This window comes from Astyanax mexicanus, chromosome 13 (assembly GCF_023375975.1).
Source record: "Astyanax mexicanus isolate ESR-SI-001 chromosome 13, AstMex3_surface, whole genome shotgun sequence".
Taxonomy (NCBI): Eukaryota; Metazoa; Chordata; class Actinopteri; order Characiformes; family Acestrorhamphidae; genus Astyanax; species Astyanax mexicanus.
In genome coordinates, this window is record NC_064420.1 from 14,441,275 (window position 1) to 14,461,798 (window position 20,524).

The 20,524-nt window shown below is 38.3% G+C and overlaps 1 protein-coding gene across 3 annotated transcripts; it reads right to left on the reverse strand.

Annotated features, from left to right (window-relative positions):
* Positions 1-1,056: 1,056 nt before the first annotated feature.
* rprd1b (regulation of nuclear pre-mRNA domain containing 1B) lies at positions 1,057-20,191 on the reverse strand. 3 transcript variants are annotated; one of them, XM_007233436.4, is made up of 8 exons: positions 20,058-20,191; positions 12,569-12,827; positions 12,195-12,324; positions 9,892-10,031; positions 8,558-8,685; positions 8,317-8,443; positions 6,987-7,162; positions 1,057-5,589 (listed from the first exon to the last, which is right to left on the reverse strand). In XM_007233436.4, exons 2-8 carry the CDS (start codon positions 12,717-12,719, stop codon positions 5,440-5,442), a joined length of 1,002 nt encoding a protein of 333 aa, XP_007233498.1. In that variant the 5' UTR covers positions 12,720-12,827; positions 20,058-20,191; the 3' UTR covers positions 1,057-5,439. The 3 variants fall into 3 exon arrangements, with proteins under 3 accessions (XP_007233498.1, XP_022524304.1, XP_007233497.1); XM_022668583.2 differs by having other exon boundaries at positions 8,558-8,688; positions 12,569-12,823; positions 20,058-20,190; XM_007233435.4 differs by having other exon boundaries at positions 8,558-8,688; positions 20,058-20,190.
* Between the last annotated feature and the right edge of the window lie 333 nt (positions 20,192-20,524).

The window sequence follows — 20,524 nt, forward strand, 5'->3', positions numbered from 1 at the left end:
TGTGAAATCGACAAATGTATATAACTGTTGATTATAATGACCAATCGTTGCAGCTCTAATTCACAGTGATTTGGATAGCACTGTGGCATGGACATGTATGGCCTTAGGCATATCGTCACTGTTCACTTTGTTGATTTTCAGTTTACTACATAATTGGAACAAACTGTCCCTTACACTGCAAATTTTTTGTTGAATGGACCAATAGAAATTCTACGAAATTACCTTAAAATAAACTATTTTACACTGACTTAACTCTCTCCTGTAAAGGTGCGTTTTTGGAAATTGGACAGTGGCGGTTTACTTCTTCATATACAAGGAAAGCATCTTGTAGATGGTTCTTTAAATACACCTTTGCTAGTTTGAAAGATGCCATCAGCTTATGGCTATTAGGGAAGAGAATTACCAGAAGAACTTGGGGCTGTAGAAAGCGAGTCCCCCTCTAGTGGGGCAGTGCAGGGTTGCTGCTGAAAGACTTGTCATGAAATTTAAGCAAATGGTAAGGTATTCATAGGATGTTAGATTGGCATGTTTCTCATCAGAAAACTTAATTTTTTCATAACACTTTAAAAAATGGTTAATTATACCAGGGTTCGTTCCGACCCTGCAATGTGATTGGCTGAGAGAGGTGTTCTATGAGTACCATTATCAGCCAGTAATGCACTTTTACCATAGCTCTCCATGTATTACTCCACCACATACAGGTAACCTAGCAACCTAGATGCAGCACTTACGAGCTAAACAGCGCAGCAACAAACAGAGCAGCAATGGAACTATTTTAATTCGCAAAGTGTTTATAACCAAACATACTGTATTTTCTCGTACTCTTCAACTAATACCCTTGAGGTTCATGCGATAACGCTTTATATTCATACTGCTTTGCTGATCTACGCAGTGCCAATAATACACATTATAGCACTCCCTCTTGTGTGTTATTGCTATTAAGTGTGACATCACCAATTACAATGTTCCACATCATGGTTCATCTGATCAACGCAAACACCATCACAATCATCAGTTTTTTCACTTTTTAACATACACAATCAACCTGAGGACAAATGGAGTTCACTCTTCCTGTTTATTGTCTGTTCACTCTGAGGGGAAAAATAAAAAGCTGGTAAAGAAAAGGATCAGCAGGGACAAAGTATATTTTTTATGCTATTAAAGAAAACAAAACAACGTGTGTATGTTTCTCACTGATACATTCTACTGCTACTACTGGTAAGCAGCCCTGAAGATTCTCACTGTGAACTGCAAAGCTTAACAAGCTTAAACAAACCTTGACTTGTGTGGACAGTGTGGATGACTACCTTAAGATTTCATGATGATGCTGAGAATCCAGCTTTGTAGTATACACTGATCAAGCATAACATTATGACCACCTCCTTTTCACCTAATGTTTCTACAAGCATTATCTATCTATTCTTCAGCCACACTGATTACATGACATACTATGTAATTCTATAATTACATACTGTATTAATGTACCTGCTTCTTTGTATAGAATATTCAGGACTCCCACAGGACCACCACAGTGCAGCTATTATTTGGTTGGTGGGTCACTGTGGTGGTTTGTTAGTAGTTAGTAGTGTGTTGTGCTGGTTTGAGTGGATCAGATACATCAGTGCTGCTGGTGTTTTTAAACAAATGACAAATATTCCACCAACAGCATCCTGTGAGCACTGATGAAGGACTAGAGGATGACCAACATTCAAAATTGTGCAGCAACAGATTCAGAGCTTCTGTCTCTGACTTTACAACTACTATAGCAGTGCATCTCAAAAAAAATAGAATATCATTGAAAAGTTACTTTATTTCAGTAATTTAGCTGTATTAAAAACAGAGTGATCTATTTAAAATGTTTATTTATTTTTTATTGTTAATGATTGTCTTACAGTTAATGAAAACCCAAAAATCTGAGAATCTCAGAAAATTAGAATATTATATAAGACCAATTGGTACTTTTGTCAGTGTGCCAAGTCCTGCTGGAAAATGAAATCTGCATCTCCATAAAGGTTGTCAGCAGAGGAAAGCATTAAGCATTAAGTGCTTACCATCACTGACCATCAGTTAATTTTAAAGCATTTAATTTAGAAATCAAGGGATCAGAATCTGGAGGAAGAGTGGAGAAACACACAGTCCAAACTGCTTGAGGTCTAGTATGAAGTTTCCACCAATCAGTGATGGTTTGGAGAGACATGTCATCTGCTGGTGTTGATCCACTGTGTTTTATTATCAAGTCTAAAGTCAGTGCAGAGTTTTCCCACAAAATCTTACAGCACTTCCTGCTTCCCTCTGCTGACAACTTTTATGAAGATGTGGATTTCATTTTCCAGCAGGATTTGGCACACTGCCCACACTGCCAAAAGTATCAATGATTTTTGGGTTTTCATTGGCTGTAAGCTAGTGAAATAAACATTTAAGATCAGTCTGTGTGTAATACATCTATATAATATAGGAGTTTCACATTTTGAATTTAAGTTTTTTTTAATGATATTAAAATGTTTAGAATACAATAGTACATGATGAAGCACGCTAAAAACTACTTCTGTCTGATCCACTCGTACTAAAATGGGTGTAAAAACAAAAGGTGGTCATAATTTTATGCTGGATCGGAGTACCTGTCTGTTGCACTCAACAAATAAAAGTGTCCGCTGATGTTTAGTGGAACAAGAACCGGTTGTAACAGTGTTTGAACAGTGGATGTAGTCTGTAGGGTACAAAGCTTGTCTTTAGCCCTATCCGGATGGGATTAGTTTCTCAGAGGGTCCTGGAGTAATTTCTCTTTTATGGTGGTCTTCTGTGATTTTCTTCCTGTCCGGAACGACCATGTATGTGTTTTTCTCAGACGTCCTCTGAAAAAAAAATTACAGGCTAGATTACTGCTGTTTTTCACTCAACTCTGTGGTCCTCCGGTAATTTTAATCCTGTCCAGACGCACATCTCGGAGTTTTGTCACCTAGCAGTTAATAAAATAAAATTTGTCCACTACTACACACCGTAATTACACTTTGGGCGCAAGTTTCCACGAAGATCCATGTAAAACACAACAGCGAGTGGAAATGGAGCTACCGAATGCGATGTCATGTGACCGAGAAAGCCAAAAACTCACTGGCCCTCCTGTTTTTTCAATTGCAGTCTGGATGCAAGAGTTTTATCACTGAGTAGAAGTGTGAAATATGTTTCACAGACGTCCCCCTGAGAAACTAATCCCGTCCAGATAGGGCTTTAGGCTTGTCTTTTTTATTTTTAACAGTTTTGCAAGTGAAATGTATGTGAAAATGTCTGTTAGAAGTTCACACCTTAAGAGACGTCATTTTATAGCTTTTCCATCAAGCTGTTAAAAAGAGGGAGTCCACTTAATAATGAACATGACCCTGAACATTGGATTAAGGAAATCCTGAAATTTCCCAAATCTGGATCCACACAAACATAGGGCGGTAGGCCACTCATTATGAAATGAAAGCTTCTTTCTGATTGGTGCTTAAACAGGTCAATCATTTACTCACTCTTACATAATTGGAGCTGGGAAACCTAGGACTGGGCGATATGAGCGAAAATCAGTATCAAGATCTTGACAATTTATATTTTTAGCTTTATAAAATTGATAGCATAACAAAACTAACGCAGATTTGGAAAAAAGGGAAAAAAAATCTGTCTAGGTTGCACACTTTTAGCTTTCTTTTGAACACAAAAAATAGTTCAAAAATTGTCATCTTTATATTAATAAGATTTGATATTATAAAAATAAGCTCCCAATGCATCGCCCAGCCCTAGCTAGCCCAGCCCAAAACAATTGACAGCGGTCTGAGTTGGGACCACCAATTCATCAATCGCTACTCATTGACCAACACTTCTTATAAAAAAAAAAATAGTGCTACAATTGGTTCTTTAAGCCGTACCATAGAAGAACCATGTCTGCAATAGTGATCCATGAGCTACATGAGTGTGCAGAATCTTCACACCAGGGATGGTTTCTGTAGAAACTTTAAAAGTCTGTATGTTTTTAAATGATTCTTTCTTGAACTAATGGTTCATTTGACTTTTTTTTAGTTTGGTCCAAATAAAAAAGGATAGTGTGAAAGATAACACAAGATCAAGACCACGGGTCAACTCAAAGGATAGAAATTTGGAAAAGTAGCAGTGCTGTGCTGAAAACAGACTCCCCTTGGTGCGCAGGCAGTATAAATACAACAGATTACACTGGTGATTTCTGTATCTACTGTAACTGTAGATCAACCCTTATTTATAAACAGAAATAAAAGGAATCAGAGGAATCTGTCATGCACATTCTGCTTTGGGATGTGCCAGCACTTAAAAGGGAGTCGGATTCTGACTGGGAGGCAGAATTTAGCACAACACTTAGTATGGCAACTTGCTAAAATGACAACATTCTTCAAACCAATCAGTGTGAAGCACGTAGGTGACGAAGACAGGATGTAGTAAAGTTCTAAACTGCACACTAAAGGCTGGTTTATACTTAAACCCTATAATAGGGTAAATTTATACTTCTGCGCTGTGCGTCTGTGACTCTACATCGCTCTTCAATTTAAACCATGAGGGCAGGAAGGTGTGGGTGGGAACACAAGGCTCAGTGGACCAATCACGGCTGCTGCTGTCCACGTACTTTCGTTTCTAGGGAGGTGAGCGTTGAGTACGCATAGGCTTCAGCGTAGGTTCAACACTAAAGTATAAAACGTCCTTAAATTAACACCATAAAATGTAAGAAACACATCAAACTTGGTTTAAACCGGTTTAAATCTGGACTTTCCGGTGTTTCTATGGCTCTGCTAAAAGAACCACTGGAAGCACTTTTTGTCTATTTATTTTAAAAGTGTATGATTTTCTGTTAGCGGAAACTCAAAAAGTACACCCAACATTTCAACCTTTCAGAATTTCATGTACACAATTTTTTTCAGTAAATGAGCGACATAATCTCTTAAGCCACCTCTTCATAATATGCAGGACATACCCAACATCCCACGGATGTGTTTATCAGCAAACGAAGCAAAACGAAGCAGTGAAACGACACTAAAACAATAAAACTCAAACTCTAGCGGAAAACAAAACAGCATGGAAGGCTGTTATTTTTCACAGCAGGGTCAAAAAAAAAATTAAGAAAGCAGGACCAGCAAAAGACCACGCTCACTAATCAATGTCAGTGGCCAACAGACTTCTAAAAACCAAACGAAAAGACGCTGGATGAGGACTGATGAGAGGGATCTGCACTGCCTGGCTGAGGACAGTGGAATCCCAGTTCGGTTGCCTTTGCACTCCACGCTGGCCTCTGGTGGCCGATATTTCTGCAGACCTTTCGGCTGGCTGCGCTGGAGTCTGAGGAAGACGGAGGGAGGGCTGGATGGCTGGAGGAAGAGGAACGATCCTGTGGTGAGTTTTGGGAGTATGTGTGTGTATGTATGTGAGTACAGGAGCTTGTGTAGCTCAGTCAGTGGAGAACAGGTCTCCTGCAGATGGGAGTGGGGCCAGTCCTCCAGTCACGCTGGGCAGTAGAGAAAGGTCAGGCAGGCTCTGGATGTGAGATTTTAGCTCCTTGCGCACCTGTGTGACTCGCGCCAGCTTCTGCTTGTATTCCTGCAACGGCCACAACATAAAATCAGGTTTAATCTCTAACAAATATCTGCAGATATGAAGAAATTAAACATAAATCTTTTTAAAACTAGAAGAAAAAAATTAAGACCAATCTCACAATAGCAAAATGAAAAAAACACCAACACCAATATTAAGTTCCTGTATTGCCTGAAAAACTGTAATTCAAACAGAGTACCAGTCAAATTTCTTTGGTGTTTTGTTGTCACATGGAATGGCTTTCAGTTAACAGCTGTGCTATAGGTAATACGTGTTTGAGAGCATCGATTGTGAGGAGGTAGAGTTACAGGTATACAGTGAATAGCCCTATTTGAGTAATAATCTAATGTATAATATGGCAAGAACTACTCAACTAAGGAAAGGAAAAAAACTTTAAGAAATGAAGGTAATTCATTCTGAAGCATTGCAAGAACTTTAAAAGTATCCTCAAGTGCAGTCGCAAAGACCATCAAAAACGTTATGATGAAACTGGCTCTCATCAGGACTGGCCCAGGAAAGGAAGAGCAAGAGTTGCCTCTGTTGTACAGGATAAGTTTATCAGAGTTACCAGCCTCAGAAACCGCAAGTTAACAGCACCCCAGATAAGAGCACATACATGCTTCACATGGTATTTTGGTTTGTTTAACATTTTTAAGTTTTTACATTATTCCTTATGTGTTTCCTATATTTACAATGTAGGAAATACAAATAAAAACTTGGAATAAGAAATTCTGACCAAATTTCCGACCGGTACTGTATATTAACTATAGCTGTTCGTACACTGAAAATCTGGTCCTTTGCAAATTGGGGTTATCCAACCCCCATACCATCCCCAAATTTCAGATTTAATTAAATGTTGATTCATTTATTAATAATTTAATTATAACAACTGGTTTTGTTTGGGATTTTCAGAGAATCAATTTTTGCTATTATTAAATGAATCCTCAACCTACCTTTATTTAAAACATATGTTTACATGAACAACAAATTTAAAGTTTTGTTCAAAATCTCAGGTTTAAACAAATTGATTGGAATTGAGGATTTAAATGATGATTTAAAAAACACGGATGGAAGATGCTGCCTGGTTAGAGAGGGCATCATATTAGTGTAAAACAATTTATATATGGTTGTGAACAGCTCAGTGATTCTGCATGGTAAGAGGGTTCTTCAAACTGGTAAAAACCTTCTGTAGAGGCATCTTAATAGTTTCAATAACTTTTGAACAATTCTGAACAATCAAAACCATCAAAACAGAACCACCTTCTGCTTAAAGAACCTTCTAGATGCCTCTGCCTGTTTAAAGGGCTCTTTAGATTGGTGAAAAAACAGCTAATCATTTAGATGAGCTGTGCTTGTGTTACACTGATTTACTGATTGATTAATTAATGCCATTTTATATATACCTCGAGTTTTTTCTCTCTCTCTCCGAGTGCCTCTTTCTGGCTGTGGATGTACTCTGTTAGCATGCGCGCTAGCTGCCTGCGGTCCTCCAGCTCTGCAGCCAGACGCCCGTTATACTCTGCCAGAAGCAGACATGCCTCGTCCACCGTCTTCGACAGCTTATCTGCTGCATCTTTATCTGCAGTGAGGAAACAAATTTCAGAGTTTCAGTTCATTGTTCACATGTAGTTACTGGAGAACAGAATTAAAGCAGCATTATGTGAGAACTGTACCTCCCACTATAGTCAGTGACTGAAATCTGCAGCACTATGAGCTACTCCTAAAGGACACTGAATCCCATTTAACATGTGATCAGAGTTTTGGCTTTAAGTAATGTAATGTAAGCCACACCCTTAAATACAAAAAAATATGCAATTTGTACATATATAGGCCATACACAAATAAAACTACATAACATTAACATGTCCGGTTAAAAAAAAAAAATACAGTAGCCTACCAGGAAGACTTTCGAAACTAAAGTCGTAATATTACAAGAATAAAGTCGTAATATTAAAGGGGAAAATTAGTAGATTTTGTTGTGAAAGCGCACTACCTGTAGCCTAGCCTACCCACTAGCAGCAAGTTGATTGGCTCTTTTTGTCTAAAGCCATGATTCACATTGCGAGAAATCCTGTTCAAACTGTAGTCAGTGGCCAATCACCTCATTAATTGAGTATCTGACTGAAGCGTGATGTTAAGTAAGGCGGGGTGGGGTGTAGGGTTGCACGATATTGGAAAAATTTTGCATTGCAATTGTTCCTTTTTTTGGTGATATATATCGCAATTTTAAACAATGCAGGACCCCGTGACATTACCAGCCCCGCCCACACCCATTCGCTTTCTCACGTCCGGACCGATCAAGAGCTGAGTCAGCGCCGAGCACTTAAAACCCGAGGAAACAGCAATCAGCTCTTTAATCAGGCATTTAAATGGCTTTTTAAAAAGGTAAATATCTGCGCAAAAATGTGCTGGACTGAGGTGCACACCTTTCAACACGTGCGTTTACAAGCATGTGTACCTCATGTTTACTCCTGCCTCTCCCTCGCACTCCCCCTCCCCCTCGTGCTTAAACGATATATTGTGTAGCCCTAACTGGGTGGTTTGGATTGGTCGAAAGCATGCATGCAGATGCAGATCTCTGCAGCTCAGCGATTAAATCAACTCCATTGACAACCTTATGAAATGTTGACTGAACCTGGCGACATTTGAACTCAAGGATATGTGTACTTTACAACATGGAACAGTGCAAGCGCACTAGAAGCAGGTATTGGCAGGTCTTTTGGTGAACCTCACCTGTGATCTTCTCCAGCAAGGAAACGTCCTGCACTTCCTGTGGGAGTGAGGCTATTTTCTGGCGGACGGCTGCGTCTCCTGATGCGGCGTTCTCCAGATCCTGTAGGGCCTTCACCAGCTCCTCAGTCTGGTCGAGAGCACACAGAAACAGAACAGAAAACTCTCAGCTACACTAAACAGCAAAATGTTACAGTAAAATATTTTACATGTCAGAATGTCAGAAAATATGCAGCAGTCATACCAGCTGCGGACCATTTGTGTCTGTCTCACGCGGTGAATAGTGAGCCCTATAATCGTCATCATCATCATCTTCTTCCTCCTCTTCTTCCTGGACTTTCTGGAAACTTCTTTTTGTGCCTTTCCTGTCATCTACTAGTTGTTTTTAATTAAAGAAGAACAAGTAAATAAAACCATTTGTGTGTTGCCAGTTCTTACACATCATGTTCATGCAACAAAAAAAAATAATCTCTAATTTGGACATTTCTGCCATAATGTAAATGTTCTTTACATTGTGCCAAAAACAAAAAACTGGTTCCAAACCTGAAGTTTACGTTGTAATGCACACACGGAACAAGTATCGTGTCCCATGACTTTTGCCACATGCTATGGGATCTAAATAATGCTGCTCTGACCAGTACATACATGTGGCCTGCTGCACTGAATGTGGGTGTGACCATTACCACTTACTGTGCTGTCCACTGTGGCTGGTAATGCCTTCTATTGTGTATTCCTTGTACACAAGCATTAATGTGGATTGAGGAATGTTAAATTCCTGCACAACTTCGAAAATGGAATATTCCATCCATCTGGTACCCACTATCAGGCCTCGCTCCAACTCAAGATAACACCTTACAACTTGTACAGATGTTGTACAAAAATACCGGTATTTAAACAACTAATATTTTTTTAACTACCTTTTTCAAAATTCTAACCAAAAAATACAAAAAGTGATCATTATTTTCACACACCGTATTTATTTAACAGCCAAAATGAGTAATCTCATCCTCATACTGTCCCCATGTGAGGCTACAAAAACATTGAGCATGTTTATTTGTGGCGCTTTATTTGGAACAAATATGACAGCATTACTTTAACTGCTTAACCTACAGATATTTTCCCTAAGCATATTACTGGATGCATTTCAGTTTTTAAGAGTTCTTTTAAAGAAATATCAGCACCAAATTTGTTTAGACCTTTCAGTGGTTGCTAGTACCAAGACATTTCGATCAGTACCTTTTTGGTATAGAATTTCAAAACCCAGCCCTACATGTCATTCAGTACACTTTGGAAAAAGCTACAAAATATATGTTATTGATAGTAAATCAAATCAGTTAAATATTACTATTTGCCCCATTACTATTTGCACTTCTACAAACAACACAGAGCCTACTAAACGCGGAAACACCAAAACCAGTTTGGTTATCTGTTGTTTTACATTGTATCTAAATCAACTTCTTTCCTATTCATACTCTTGAAAGCTACTGGTTCAAAACTAGATGTTTACACCCATGCCAAATATTACAGAACTATTGAGTATTGAGTCGTTTGACTTGTGTGTCAGTGAATGAAAAGTACCTGGAGTCTTTTGTCTCGGGCTGTTGGAGTCTTCAATGGCCAGTTTGAGCTGCTGGATGAAATCTGCGCGGTATAGATTACGCTCCTGCCAGATATTCAGCAGCCTCTCCATGTGCTTCTTACAGCCGTCATCTGTCTCTCTACAAACACACACAAGGTCAGATTTATTGCACTTTGTCATAAGATATTACTGAAGTACTAAATTATGAGGAAAAGATAAAAGATGACTGATGCCTTATGCATTCACAGTTCACACCGAAAGGGTTTCTAAACTGATTTACATCATTGATTTAATTTGGAAATCAAGGGAGAAGAGTCTGGAAGAAGAGTGGAGAGACACAATTTAAGCTGCTTGAGGTCTAGTGTGAAGTTTACACAATCAGTGTTGGTTTGGAGAGACATGTCATCTGCTGGTGTTGCTCCACTGTGTTTTATTATCCAGTCTAAAGTCAGTGCAGAGTTTTCCCACAAAATCTTACAGCACCTTTATGGAGATGTGGATTTCATTTTCCAGCAGGACTTGGCACACTGCCCACACTGTCAAAAGTACCAATTGGTCTTATATTCTAATTTTCTAAGACACAGACCTTTGGATTTCCATTGGCTGTAAGCTATAAATAATCATCAACAATAAAAGAGATAAACACCTGTGTGTAGTACATATACATAATATATGCCTTTCACATTTTGAACTAAGTGTTAATTTTGACAACAAATTTTGATTTAGTTTTAGTTCTTGTGACAAAAGTAGCATTTAGTTTTAGTCATAAATTAGTCATCTAAAATGTTTTTAGTTTTAGTCTTTTTTAGCTGACTAAATATCATAAGAATATAGTCGGCTAAAATTACAGTCAATTTAGTCGACTAAAATGTAAAGGGTGTAAATGTAAATGCTTTTCCATCAGTTCTCTTGAATTATTAACTACACACTTTTGAAAATTAAACATTTATTAACCAGTTGTGTAATATTGTTAATGTTTGAATGTGAAATATATTTATATATGATTTAATGTATATTATTACTGTAGGTATGTGGCTATAAATATTTTACATTTTAAATTTTGCTCTAGAAATCAGGTCATAAAACATTTTCATAGTTAAATTATAGTTTGAACAGAGCTGTAGACGGAAAAACAGCTTTTAAAGGATCTAGTTTAATCTCCAGCACTAACCCAGCACACCTACTGTTGCTACATTCTACCTCTACTGTCCTGTAGAGATGCTCTCAGGATGAACTAAGACACTTCATGAGTTAAAGTGAGAAACTTATGAGAAAGTGCTGTAAGGAATTTACACAGACTTTTGGGTTCATAGATTCACTTATTTTATTGTTATATATATATATATTTTTCCATTGAGTTTCTTTCTGACCTGTTGCTGCTGTAACACTAGCTATATGTTTCCCACTGTGAGACTAAACAGATGATCTTATATTAATGAGTGAGTTCAGTATCAGTAACATTAACTGACAGAACAGCAGTGGTGTCTTTTAGTGCACAGCTGAGTTAAAAACACCATCAGCTCATTAAATAACATCAGCATTAAAACGCTGATCTCTGCATGGAGATCTGTGTGACTCTGGTCTGCAGAAGCTGAAAGATTAGTGGTGTTTTTACCGGAGATGGAGTCGCTCCACGCGGTTTACACGTTATCTTGTTTTTCCGCGACGTCAAAGGAAAAATATATCGCATCTCCTCTCTCTCTCTCCCTGCTGCTGACACTGTCGAGTTAACTTCCAGTCGAGCTCCGTAAGTAACGGGTTTTGTATCTAACCGCGCTGCTGCAGAAGAGACAGGTACTGATTGGTTGACTACCCCGCTTGTCCCGCCTCTCCACCACCGCTAAAGTAGCAGTGATTGGATCTCTTCCTAACTGGTCCCTACCTTTCACAGAACTAAATCAGTTCTAATTGGATTTCGTCTCTGCCAAACATTTTCATCTCGTTTTTATTCGTTGACTAAATGTCAGTTAATTTCGTCTCGTTTTTATTAATTTTTTTAATACTGTTTTTTATTTAGTTACCGTCTTGAAAAAAAGCTTTGTTGACGAAAATTATTCATTAATGAAATTAACACTGTGAACTAAATTACTGAAATAAAGTTTATTTGAATGATATTTAATTTTTTTGAGATATACATCAAGATAACCAAAACTGTTCTGAGCAAAAAAAAAAAAAAAAAATTATAGTAATAATTAATAAATTAATAAATTATATAGATTAATAAACGAGGATTATAATGTGAACTTGTAGAAGAGATTAGTAGAGAGGAAAGTGTGTGAATTAAACATGATGTGTTTCTAACCTTGCTACATGTGAGCACGCATCTACGAGAACTCCCTCAAAGTCCCGTGTGAACTCAGGTCCCTTCTTTTTACTGTTCTGAATCACATCATTGGCGAGGTACAGAAAGGTCAGCTTCCGGCTGCTTTTGGCTGTAAAGCACACACACACACACAAAAAAATTTTTTTACTTACATAATCCTGAAAACGGCAACAAACATACATTACAGCAAGGGTTGCTTTAGTTAATCAGTACTTAAGGAAGGTTCTATGATTTCAAAAATAGATTTCCGCCATAAACAGAAATGTGCAAACATGCTGACAAGGTATTGTAGACAAGACATGAAAAGACACTACCTTAAATCCAATCACTGGAATTGTTACTTCTGGACCCACCTTTCTTTAGCTCTCTGTGCCAAACCCTCACAATGGGGGATGCGTGTTTGCGGTGGTGAATAATCCACAGGGAAAGAGTCTGGACACTCTGCTGAGAGTTGCTCAGCTCAGACAGCTTCTTCTCCAGAGCAGACTCAGAGAAGGACGACATGGTGGCGTCTTTCCCAACCTTCAGGTCCTCATAAACGGCTCAAGTGGCTTCTGGGACGTCTTGGGTTCTTTGTTGCAATGTTAGCACATCTCGTAACCTGAGGACTGCCTGAACAAGAGAACGCTGGTGATGAGAAATTTAACAAACATAACAGTAATAGACAACAATCATAGCAGTGTAATTGAAAGAGGTGATTAGCTTTGCTCTTGACTAGCTAATTAGCTCTTACTGATTAGCTCTATCAGCATGACTAACTTGACCAAACTGGTTGTAAAGAAGGTCATATATGGGTTGACGACTTTGGGCAAGCCGGTCAATTGTTTTGATAACTGTTAAATTTAAACATATGCTACGTAACCACGACCAGGGATAGACTGGCCATAAGGAGTTTTGGGACAATTCCCTGTGAGCTGCTCTGTATGTAGGGCTGCAACTAATGATTATTTTGCTTGTGGACAAATCTGATTATTGTTTCAATTAGTCAACGATTATTTCTGCCATGTCCTCCAATTCTAAAAACAATAGAAATGGTTGAACATGAGATTTTAAAAGGCATTTAAATGTGTAGATGTTGTTTAAACGTGGAAAGTATTGATATTTAGTGATTAAATATGTAATCTGTTGTGTTTGGGCACTTTTGGAGACACAGACTAAGTTGAGTGTAACCTGCGTGAGTGAATCATTAACCCATCTCTCATTGCATTTCTGTCCCCAGCAGTTTGTTTAATGTTGTACTGTTTCAAATTAGCGATTAGTCGACAATGAAATTTGTAGTTGACAAATTTAAATAATCAACATTGTTGATTATATTGACTAATCGTTGCAGCCCAATCTGTATGTGGGTCGCTGAAAGCTAAAAACAGAAACTGAATAAAGTATTCTAACATTAAGTGCATTGGTCCTCTAATGGCCATGCAGACTTGCCATCTCCCCCAGCATAAAGCATAATTACATCAACTGCAAACAATAAAAACACATTCTTTTAGTAATAAATGCAAAATAGTGTCAAAAAGGTGCACAATATCTACAGCAGCATGCAGAAACACAGAAGAAAACGTAACCTAGTGTTCAAAGAGCCTCAGCTAAGTTAGATAACTTGTTAAGTTTGCCAGTTTGTGCAGTTTGTCATGAGCAAAGACTGTCAGTCCCGTCTCAAATGATGCAAAAGTACAGAAAAGATAACATGGCTTCACTGCTCCACGGCTCAATGCTTGGGGGGTGGATGTCTACACCTCTTAAGCTAATGATTGGCCTGTGGTGACCTTAGACTCATGGGCAGCTGCTCTAGAGCTTCCTATTCCATCATAAATGCTCCTCAATGGTGATAATACTAGCTGTGTTGGCACAACCAAACACCTGTGTGTTCCCTGCAACAGGCGGTGTAAACTGGTCACGAAATATGTTAAGCAAGTCAGTAGAGCACGTTCTAAGACAACTTTACAGTTATAATATTTGCTATATATAACTATAAAGGCCTGCTGCATCATTATATGATAATAATAACACTTTCTATTAGTAATTATCAGTATAATGTGGATGCCGTATGTTACAATACAAACAAATAACACATACAATGAATAAGCTTTGGTGTGAAAAGTCTGTAGTTGTTTGTTTTTGCCATGTCACGTTCCTCTTTGGTAGTTGCCAGGGAGCAGCTGGGTGTGGTAATTAGTACTGTGTTGTAGTTAACAACATTACCCTACCTTTGACAAACTAGGGTACAATACAACAAGCCCACCTGACAACAGCAACAAGACCCTCAACGCTACACTTTATAGTTGTATAGCATGATTCACATGCAAGTCACTCTGGAGCATGTGCAATAAATATAATGCAAATGTGTGTTTAAATGGTGTCTGGTTATTCATAGTGGAAATATAGTGTAATATTATGTCATGACTATTTAATAGAGGTGTGCCAAAAAATCGATTCACATAAGAATCTTGATTCTCATTTACTACGATTCAGAATCGATTTAAAATGTCCCAAAATCGATTCTGAGGGGCGGGTTTTGGACTGATTTTGGGCTGGGTATTTTTGTTGGACCTGGCAACCCGCTTGTCCCTTCAAACCGAGGTCTTCCAGACCCACACAGAGCGTAGTAGGTGTTTGAGAATCACCGGTAAGATGGCAGAACAAGCACTATATTACCTTAGATTAACGTGTAGTTTTAATGTTTTATGGCAGAATGCTTCATAACAAGCATAAAAAAGATCGCTAGTAGTTAGTTTCAGTAACTGTTAGCTAGCTAACAAGCTAACTTTCCAGTTCCACCTTAAATAACGCTACAGGTGGCTGCGGGCTGCAGCATTTAAGGCGGAACGGAAAAATAACAATAAGCTAATCAGAGCTCATTTCAGCTCCTCATCACAGAGGAATTAAGGAATGGACAATATGAATTAATTTCTCCACCTCCTGCCCCCTTTCTGAAGAAATACAACGACCTTAAATTAACTAGTTAATCAGCAGCTGCTCCTGAACTTTAGCGCTCCACTGCTATCATCACATCAGCCCAGCAGCGTCACCTACACACCACCGCTAGTAGCCTGGTAATAAAGCAGTGTTATTTATTATTTATTTATTGTTCATTAACGTCATTGTGATATCCCAGTGATTCCTCTGTCACTGAGGACCCACATTCCTGCACATTTTATTGTTTTTGTAACACATTACCTGCTCCAGGACCAGTGTATATTATGGAGGGTTTTTTTTCAATAAGATTCATAAGCCAGAAGCAGAAATTTTTATAATTCAAATCGTTTTGAATCAAAAATCGATTTTGAATCGAATCGTGGCCCCCAAAATCGGAATCGAATCGAATCGTGAGATAGTAATCGATTCCCACCCCTACTATTTAACAACTCATTGAAATTCCTATGTAATAGATTCATAGATCATTCATCTTCGTAAGACAAGGTAAGGACAGTCAAATTGGCTTGTGTATCAGTTTAGAAAACAAAAAATGTATTAAATGTACTCTTTTGTTAAAGGCATTATTGTTTAAAAACAATTGTCTATAGATCAATTGTCTATTTTTGCTTTCTGCAGTAAACACACTCAAGTACACTAACTTCCAACACAAATATCACACTCCAGATTGTTGCAAAACACTGAAGGCAGTTATATCTTGACAGACATTAAATGGAGCAACAGTCTGATACCTCTAGTAGTAAAACGAGGACACTAATACTAACAGCTCAGCAACACTGCAGCACTTTTCGAGACCAAATGCATTGCCTTTCATTGCAGGGCTTCCAACTGGCATATTTCAGTAGAATCAAGGGCAATTTATACTTCTGTGTTGAACCTACGCTGATGCGAGGGTATGCGACGCCGCAGGCTACAGCGTAGTCGCTGGCCGCAGACATTCAAAGCTGTGATTGGTCCACTTCCCTCGTATACATTCCCACCTTCGCGGTTTAAATTGCAGACCAACACAGTAGGGGTGTCACGATTCTCTAAATCCTTGATTCGATTTTAGGGGTGTGACGAGACACTAATACCACGAGACGAGACGAGACACGATATTGGGTTCACGATAACGAGACGAGACTTAAAAACTTTTTTTTTTTTTTTTTTGGACAAAATCATATACCACAAACTTAACAGACTGGTTTCTCTCACACATTGATTCTTTAAGGAATAAAAATAAGAATAAAAAATAAAAATACAACTTTTCTAGGTCTTATAGTGCAAACTACAACCAGTCATATTAAGACTATGGTTTGTGTATTTTTTTTTCTCCTAAATCTCTTGTAATTTAACTATGCAGAAACATAACCAGTTAGATTAAGACTTTGCTTGAAGTGCAAACAGAGACAGAACATGTTTTTTAAATACAGTACAGAGCTAAGGGATTAGTACACCTGCCTATGAAACAGTCACGTGTAGGATTTACCTACAGTATTTATATATGGTTTGAGTCTTGTTGGTCACTCTGTTACCGTTTATTGTTTCCACTGGAGCCAAAATGCAGCCAGATATACAACTTAAAAGTAGCAGAAGCATCTTCTATATCAGGAGTATTTAATTATATTAAATAATTAACTTAAGTGCTATATCCTGTAAGGTTGTTTTAATTGAATGATGTAAAAATATAGAAGAAGAAGAAGAAGAAGAAGAAGAAGAGCCTCTCTGGACAGATTTTGTTTACATTAATCCCCTGTCTCTCTGTCGCGCTCCGCGTGACTAGTTTCCGCCCGTTCTCGTTTTTCCGCCAGTTCTCGGGCTCCCTATCTCCTTATAAAGGCGGTTTTTCACGACCGCGACCCTGACAACACGGGTTCGATCCCGCGTGAGGAGCGGTGTGTTTATTTATTTATTTATTTATTTCCTTACCGCGTCTGCACAGATCTGATTGACTGAAGAGAGCGTTTAGTGATCTTACCCCGCATGTGATTGGTCTGTGAGTTTACTGCGCCGCACAATTAAATCCTTCTCAGTAGTTTATCGGTTTGGGTCCGCATTGGGTCTGCTGAGAGCTGCTCTCACACTCTGGGTTGCCAGATCCCTCTTAAAAAGTCCACACTAAACTGTTTTTTTTTTCTCCCGCGAGACAGGTTTAAGCTTGACGAGAAATATCGTCACATTTAATCTCGCGAGATCTCGTGGCACGATATCTCGTCACACCCCTATTCGATTTTATTTCCGATTTTAGGGTCACGATTCGATTCGATTCTCGATTTTCTTTTTTACAGCAGAGAGGCCTATGCCAGTTTTAGATTAGTCTATGGTCAGTCATTGGTTTGATTCATCACATTTACAATATCTTATTTAAAAAGGTGGGCTTGATATAACTGATGCAAAGTGATACAAGTGATTTGTAATACACCACATTAGGCACTAATGGTCAATTTTAAATAATTGAATAAAGATATATATGTAATGCCATCTAGAACAATTAGAGCCTTAACAAACTGAACTCTATCCTACTATAACAGTTAAACATGAAAAGTAAGACTTGGTCCCTGAGAATGACAAGTTTTTTTTTCTTTAACAAAGATATATTATTAACTTTATCTGAGAGACAGAAGCTCCTTAAGGTACCAATTTTTAACATATTTGAGGTTAGACAAATTAACTGTTATTTTTATATTTTTTTAAGTTTTTCTTTAAGAAGATAAGAATGTCCACATTCTCTGGAGAAAGGTCGGCTACAGTGTGCTGCTCCATTTGCGTAGCGCGCACGTGCTTGCGTAGCTTAGAGGGAGGGATCGTCGATCCTCTTTTTGACTTTGAGGCTCAAAACCATGACATAATTTCGATCGATTTCGATAAAATATCGAAATCGTGACACCCATAGTCTACAGGATACTAGAGCTTCCTTTCAAATGTACAGTTTTCAACTTAAAATTTTGATCCATTATTGTCATCACTTACACATACCTACCGGTCAAAAGTTTAAGAATACCCTCACTTTTGCCCATTTAAGCTCTTCAGGTCCAGTCAATAAATGGAAATGCTGCAGTAAACTGCCAGAGCCTTAAAATGCCTATTTGTTTGTAGTAAAGAAGTATTGATCATGTTACTGCTCTCTTTACTGCAGCGTTTACACAACACACAGCACATTCAGATTTTCATCATAATAAGTAGAAAAAAACACAAAAACTGTAAATAGATATTACTCTGTAACTATTCAAAATATAAGTCTTTTCTTTGGAGAAATTACAGATGAAGCCAGAGAATGGCAAGTACTGTTTCCTACACCTTCAAAAGACTCTCAAAAACTGGAGAAAACTGGTACAGGAACAGGTGTGGCTGACTCACATGGCAACAGCACCGTTAGCTCAGCATAACATTGGATTAAATCTCAGTTTCAGCAGTGAAGAGAAGACCTAAGACATTTGACAGGTGAAGTGATAAGCAGTAATAAAGTCATTGCTAGGATGGGAAAATAAAGAAGCAGCTCGTTTGGGCCATAAAGCACTGCTACTGTGTTTTAAAACTTTTGACCATTAGTGTATATCCTCATTACATTCAGCAAAACATTTAATTAGACTCCATCAAATCCTTACTGCTGCATTATTTTAGTAAATGAATGTAAAACACATTTTCCCAGGGTTTGTGTGTGGTTTGAGACAAAATCCAACATAAGAACCAATCTTAACCTACAGCTCTGGAAAAAAAATATTAAAAAAATAAGAGACCATTTAAAAATTATTAGTTTCTTTGATTTTTTTCCAAATTGAAAACCTCTGAAATATTTTTGCATCAGGAGTGGCATAAAGTTATCCAAAAGCAGTGTGTAAGACTGATCGAGGAGAACATGCCAAGATGTATAAAAACTGCAAATAGAAACCAGTGTTATTCCACCAAATATTGATTTCTGAACTCTTAAAAACTTTATGAATATGAACTTGTTTTTTTTTTTTTTTTTTTGCATTATTTGAGGTCTGAAAGCTCTGCATCTTTTCTTTTTTGTTGTTTCAACCATTTCTCATTTTCTGCAAATAAATGTTCTAAATGACAATATTTCTATCTGGAATTTGGGAGAAATGTTGTCTCTAGTTTATAGAATAAAACAGAGAAACTGATTCAGAAACTGAAGTTTGCTCTAATTTCTTTTTCCAGAGCTGTATTTAGTACAAGATGCAAAGTAGTAAGCATGAACTTCCGAGGAGCTCTTGAAGGCACCACAACTGCTGCACAATTTAAGATGCAATGAAACTGGAGTAGAAAAAATAGAAATAGCTAAACATCTGTTCCTAAAACCCTCCAAACTCATGAGGCCACTCTCACAGGAGAAGATAAAGCCAGGGTTAAGTAGTTCAGCTGCAGTAAAGAGAGTTCTGGAGTCTGTTTAGCTGCTTTAGCTAAGCTAACTAGGTTAGGTTAGCTAACGTTACAACAATAAAACAACAGGGCTGACACTTATCTTATATCTTCATATTAACTTTATAACTGTGAGAAAATTCCGGATAAGTGTTTAGTTAGCTATCTAAGCTAAGCTAAGCTAAGCTAGCTGGATAGCTAACTAACTAACCTTTGGAGGGACGAGCTGCTTGTAGAGGTGGATAACCCAGGTCTAAAAAGTAAAAATCCATCCCAGGGTTTCGTACCAACTGTCTGAGCGAATCTGCTGTAGTTGGTACAAACCCTGGGATGGATTTTTACTTTCTGGACCTGGGTTATCCACTTTTCGGTTACGCTAAGCCAGGCTAAGCTAGGCTATGCTAAGCTAAGCTAAAACAGTGATGGTGGCGCTGGTGGTGAGGATCTGCCCCCTGTGCTTCTTCTCCAGCTCACACTCACACCCCTTCAGCCCTAAACCCGCAGTAAAGCGGCTCTGAACTCACTCTGCACCGCTGCTCTACAGAAACTGTCAGCGCTGTTTCTTACCGGCTCGCTATTCCGCAGGAATCCGCATGTTTCTGTCCAGAAGTTTCGCTGAACGGACGGTTTCGCTGGTAAACAAACAAGCAGGCGGCCTCCGGCGCGCAGCGTTCACAGCGTCCACGGGGTCCAGTGCACAGCGGGCGCGCTCCATTCGGCTCACGTGTACTAACTAGGGCACCTCAGTAGTGCATGAACCCCTTAGTTACATTAAAAAAAAATTAAATTGAGCGAACGAAATATCAGTTTGTGTTCACGTTTTCTTTCATTTGAGTGAACATTTAGTTTGAGCAAACTATTTCTTTAATTTGAGCTAACGATTTCTAATAATACTGCTGAATATTAATGCCCTGGTGTCACAGTTACATAATACAGTGTGCCGATTTTGCCGCACAGTCCTTTGCAGAGCTTATTGCGACCTAAGAAAAACAAAACAGTCAATTCCATTCATGAATAAAGGAAATTTTACTGAT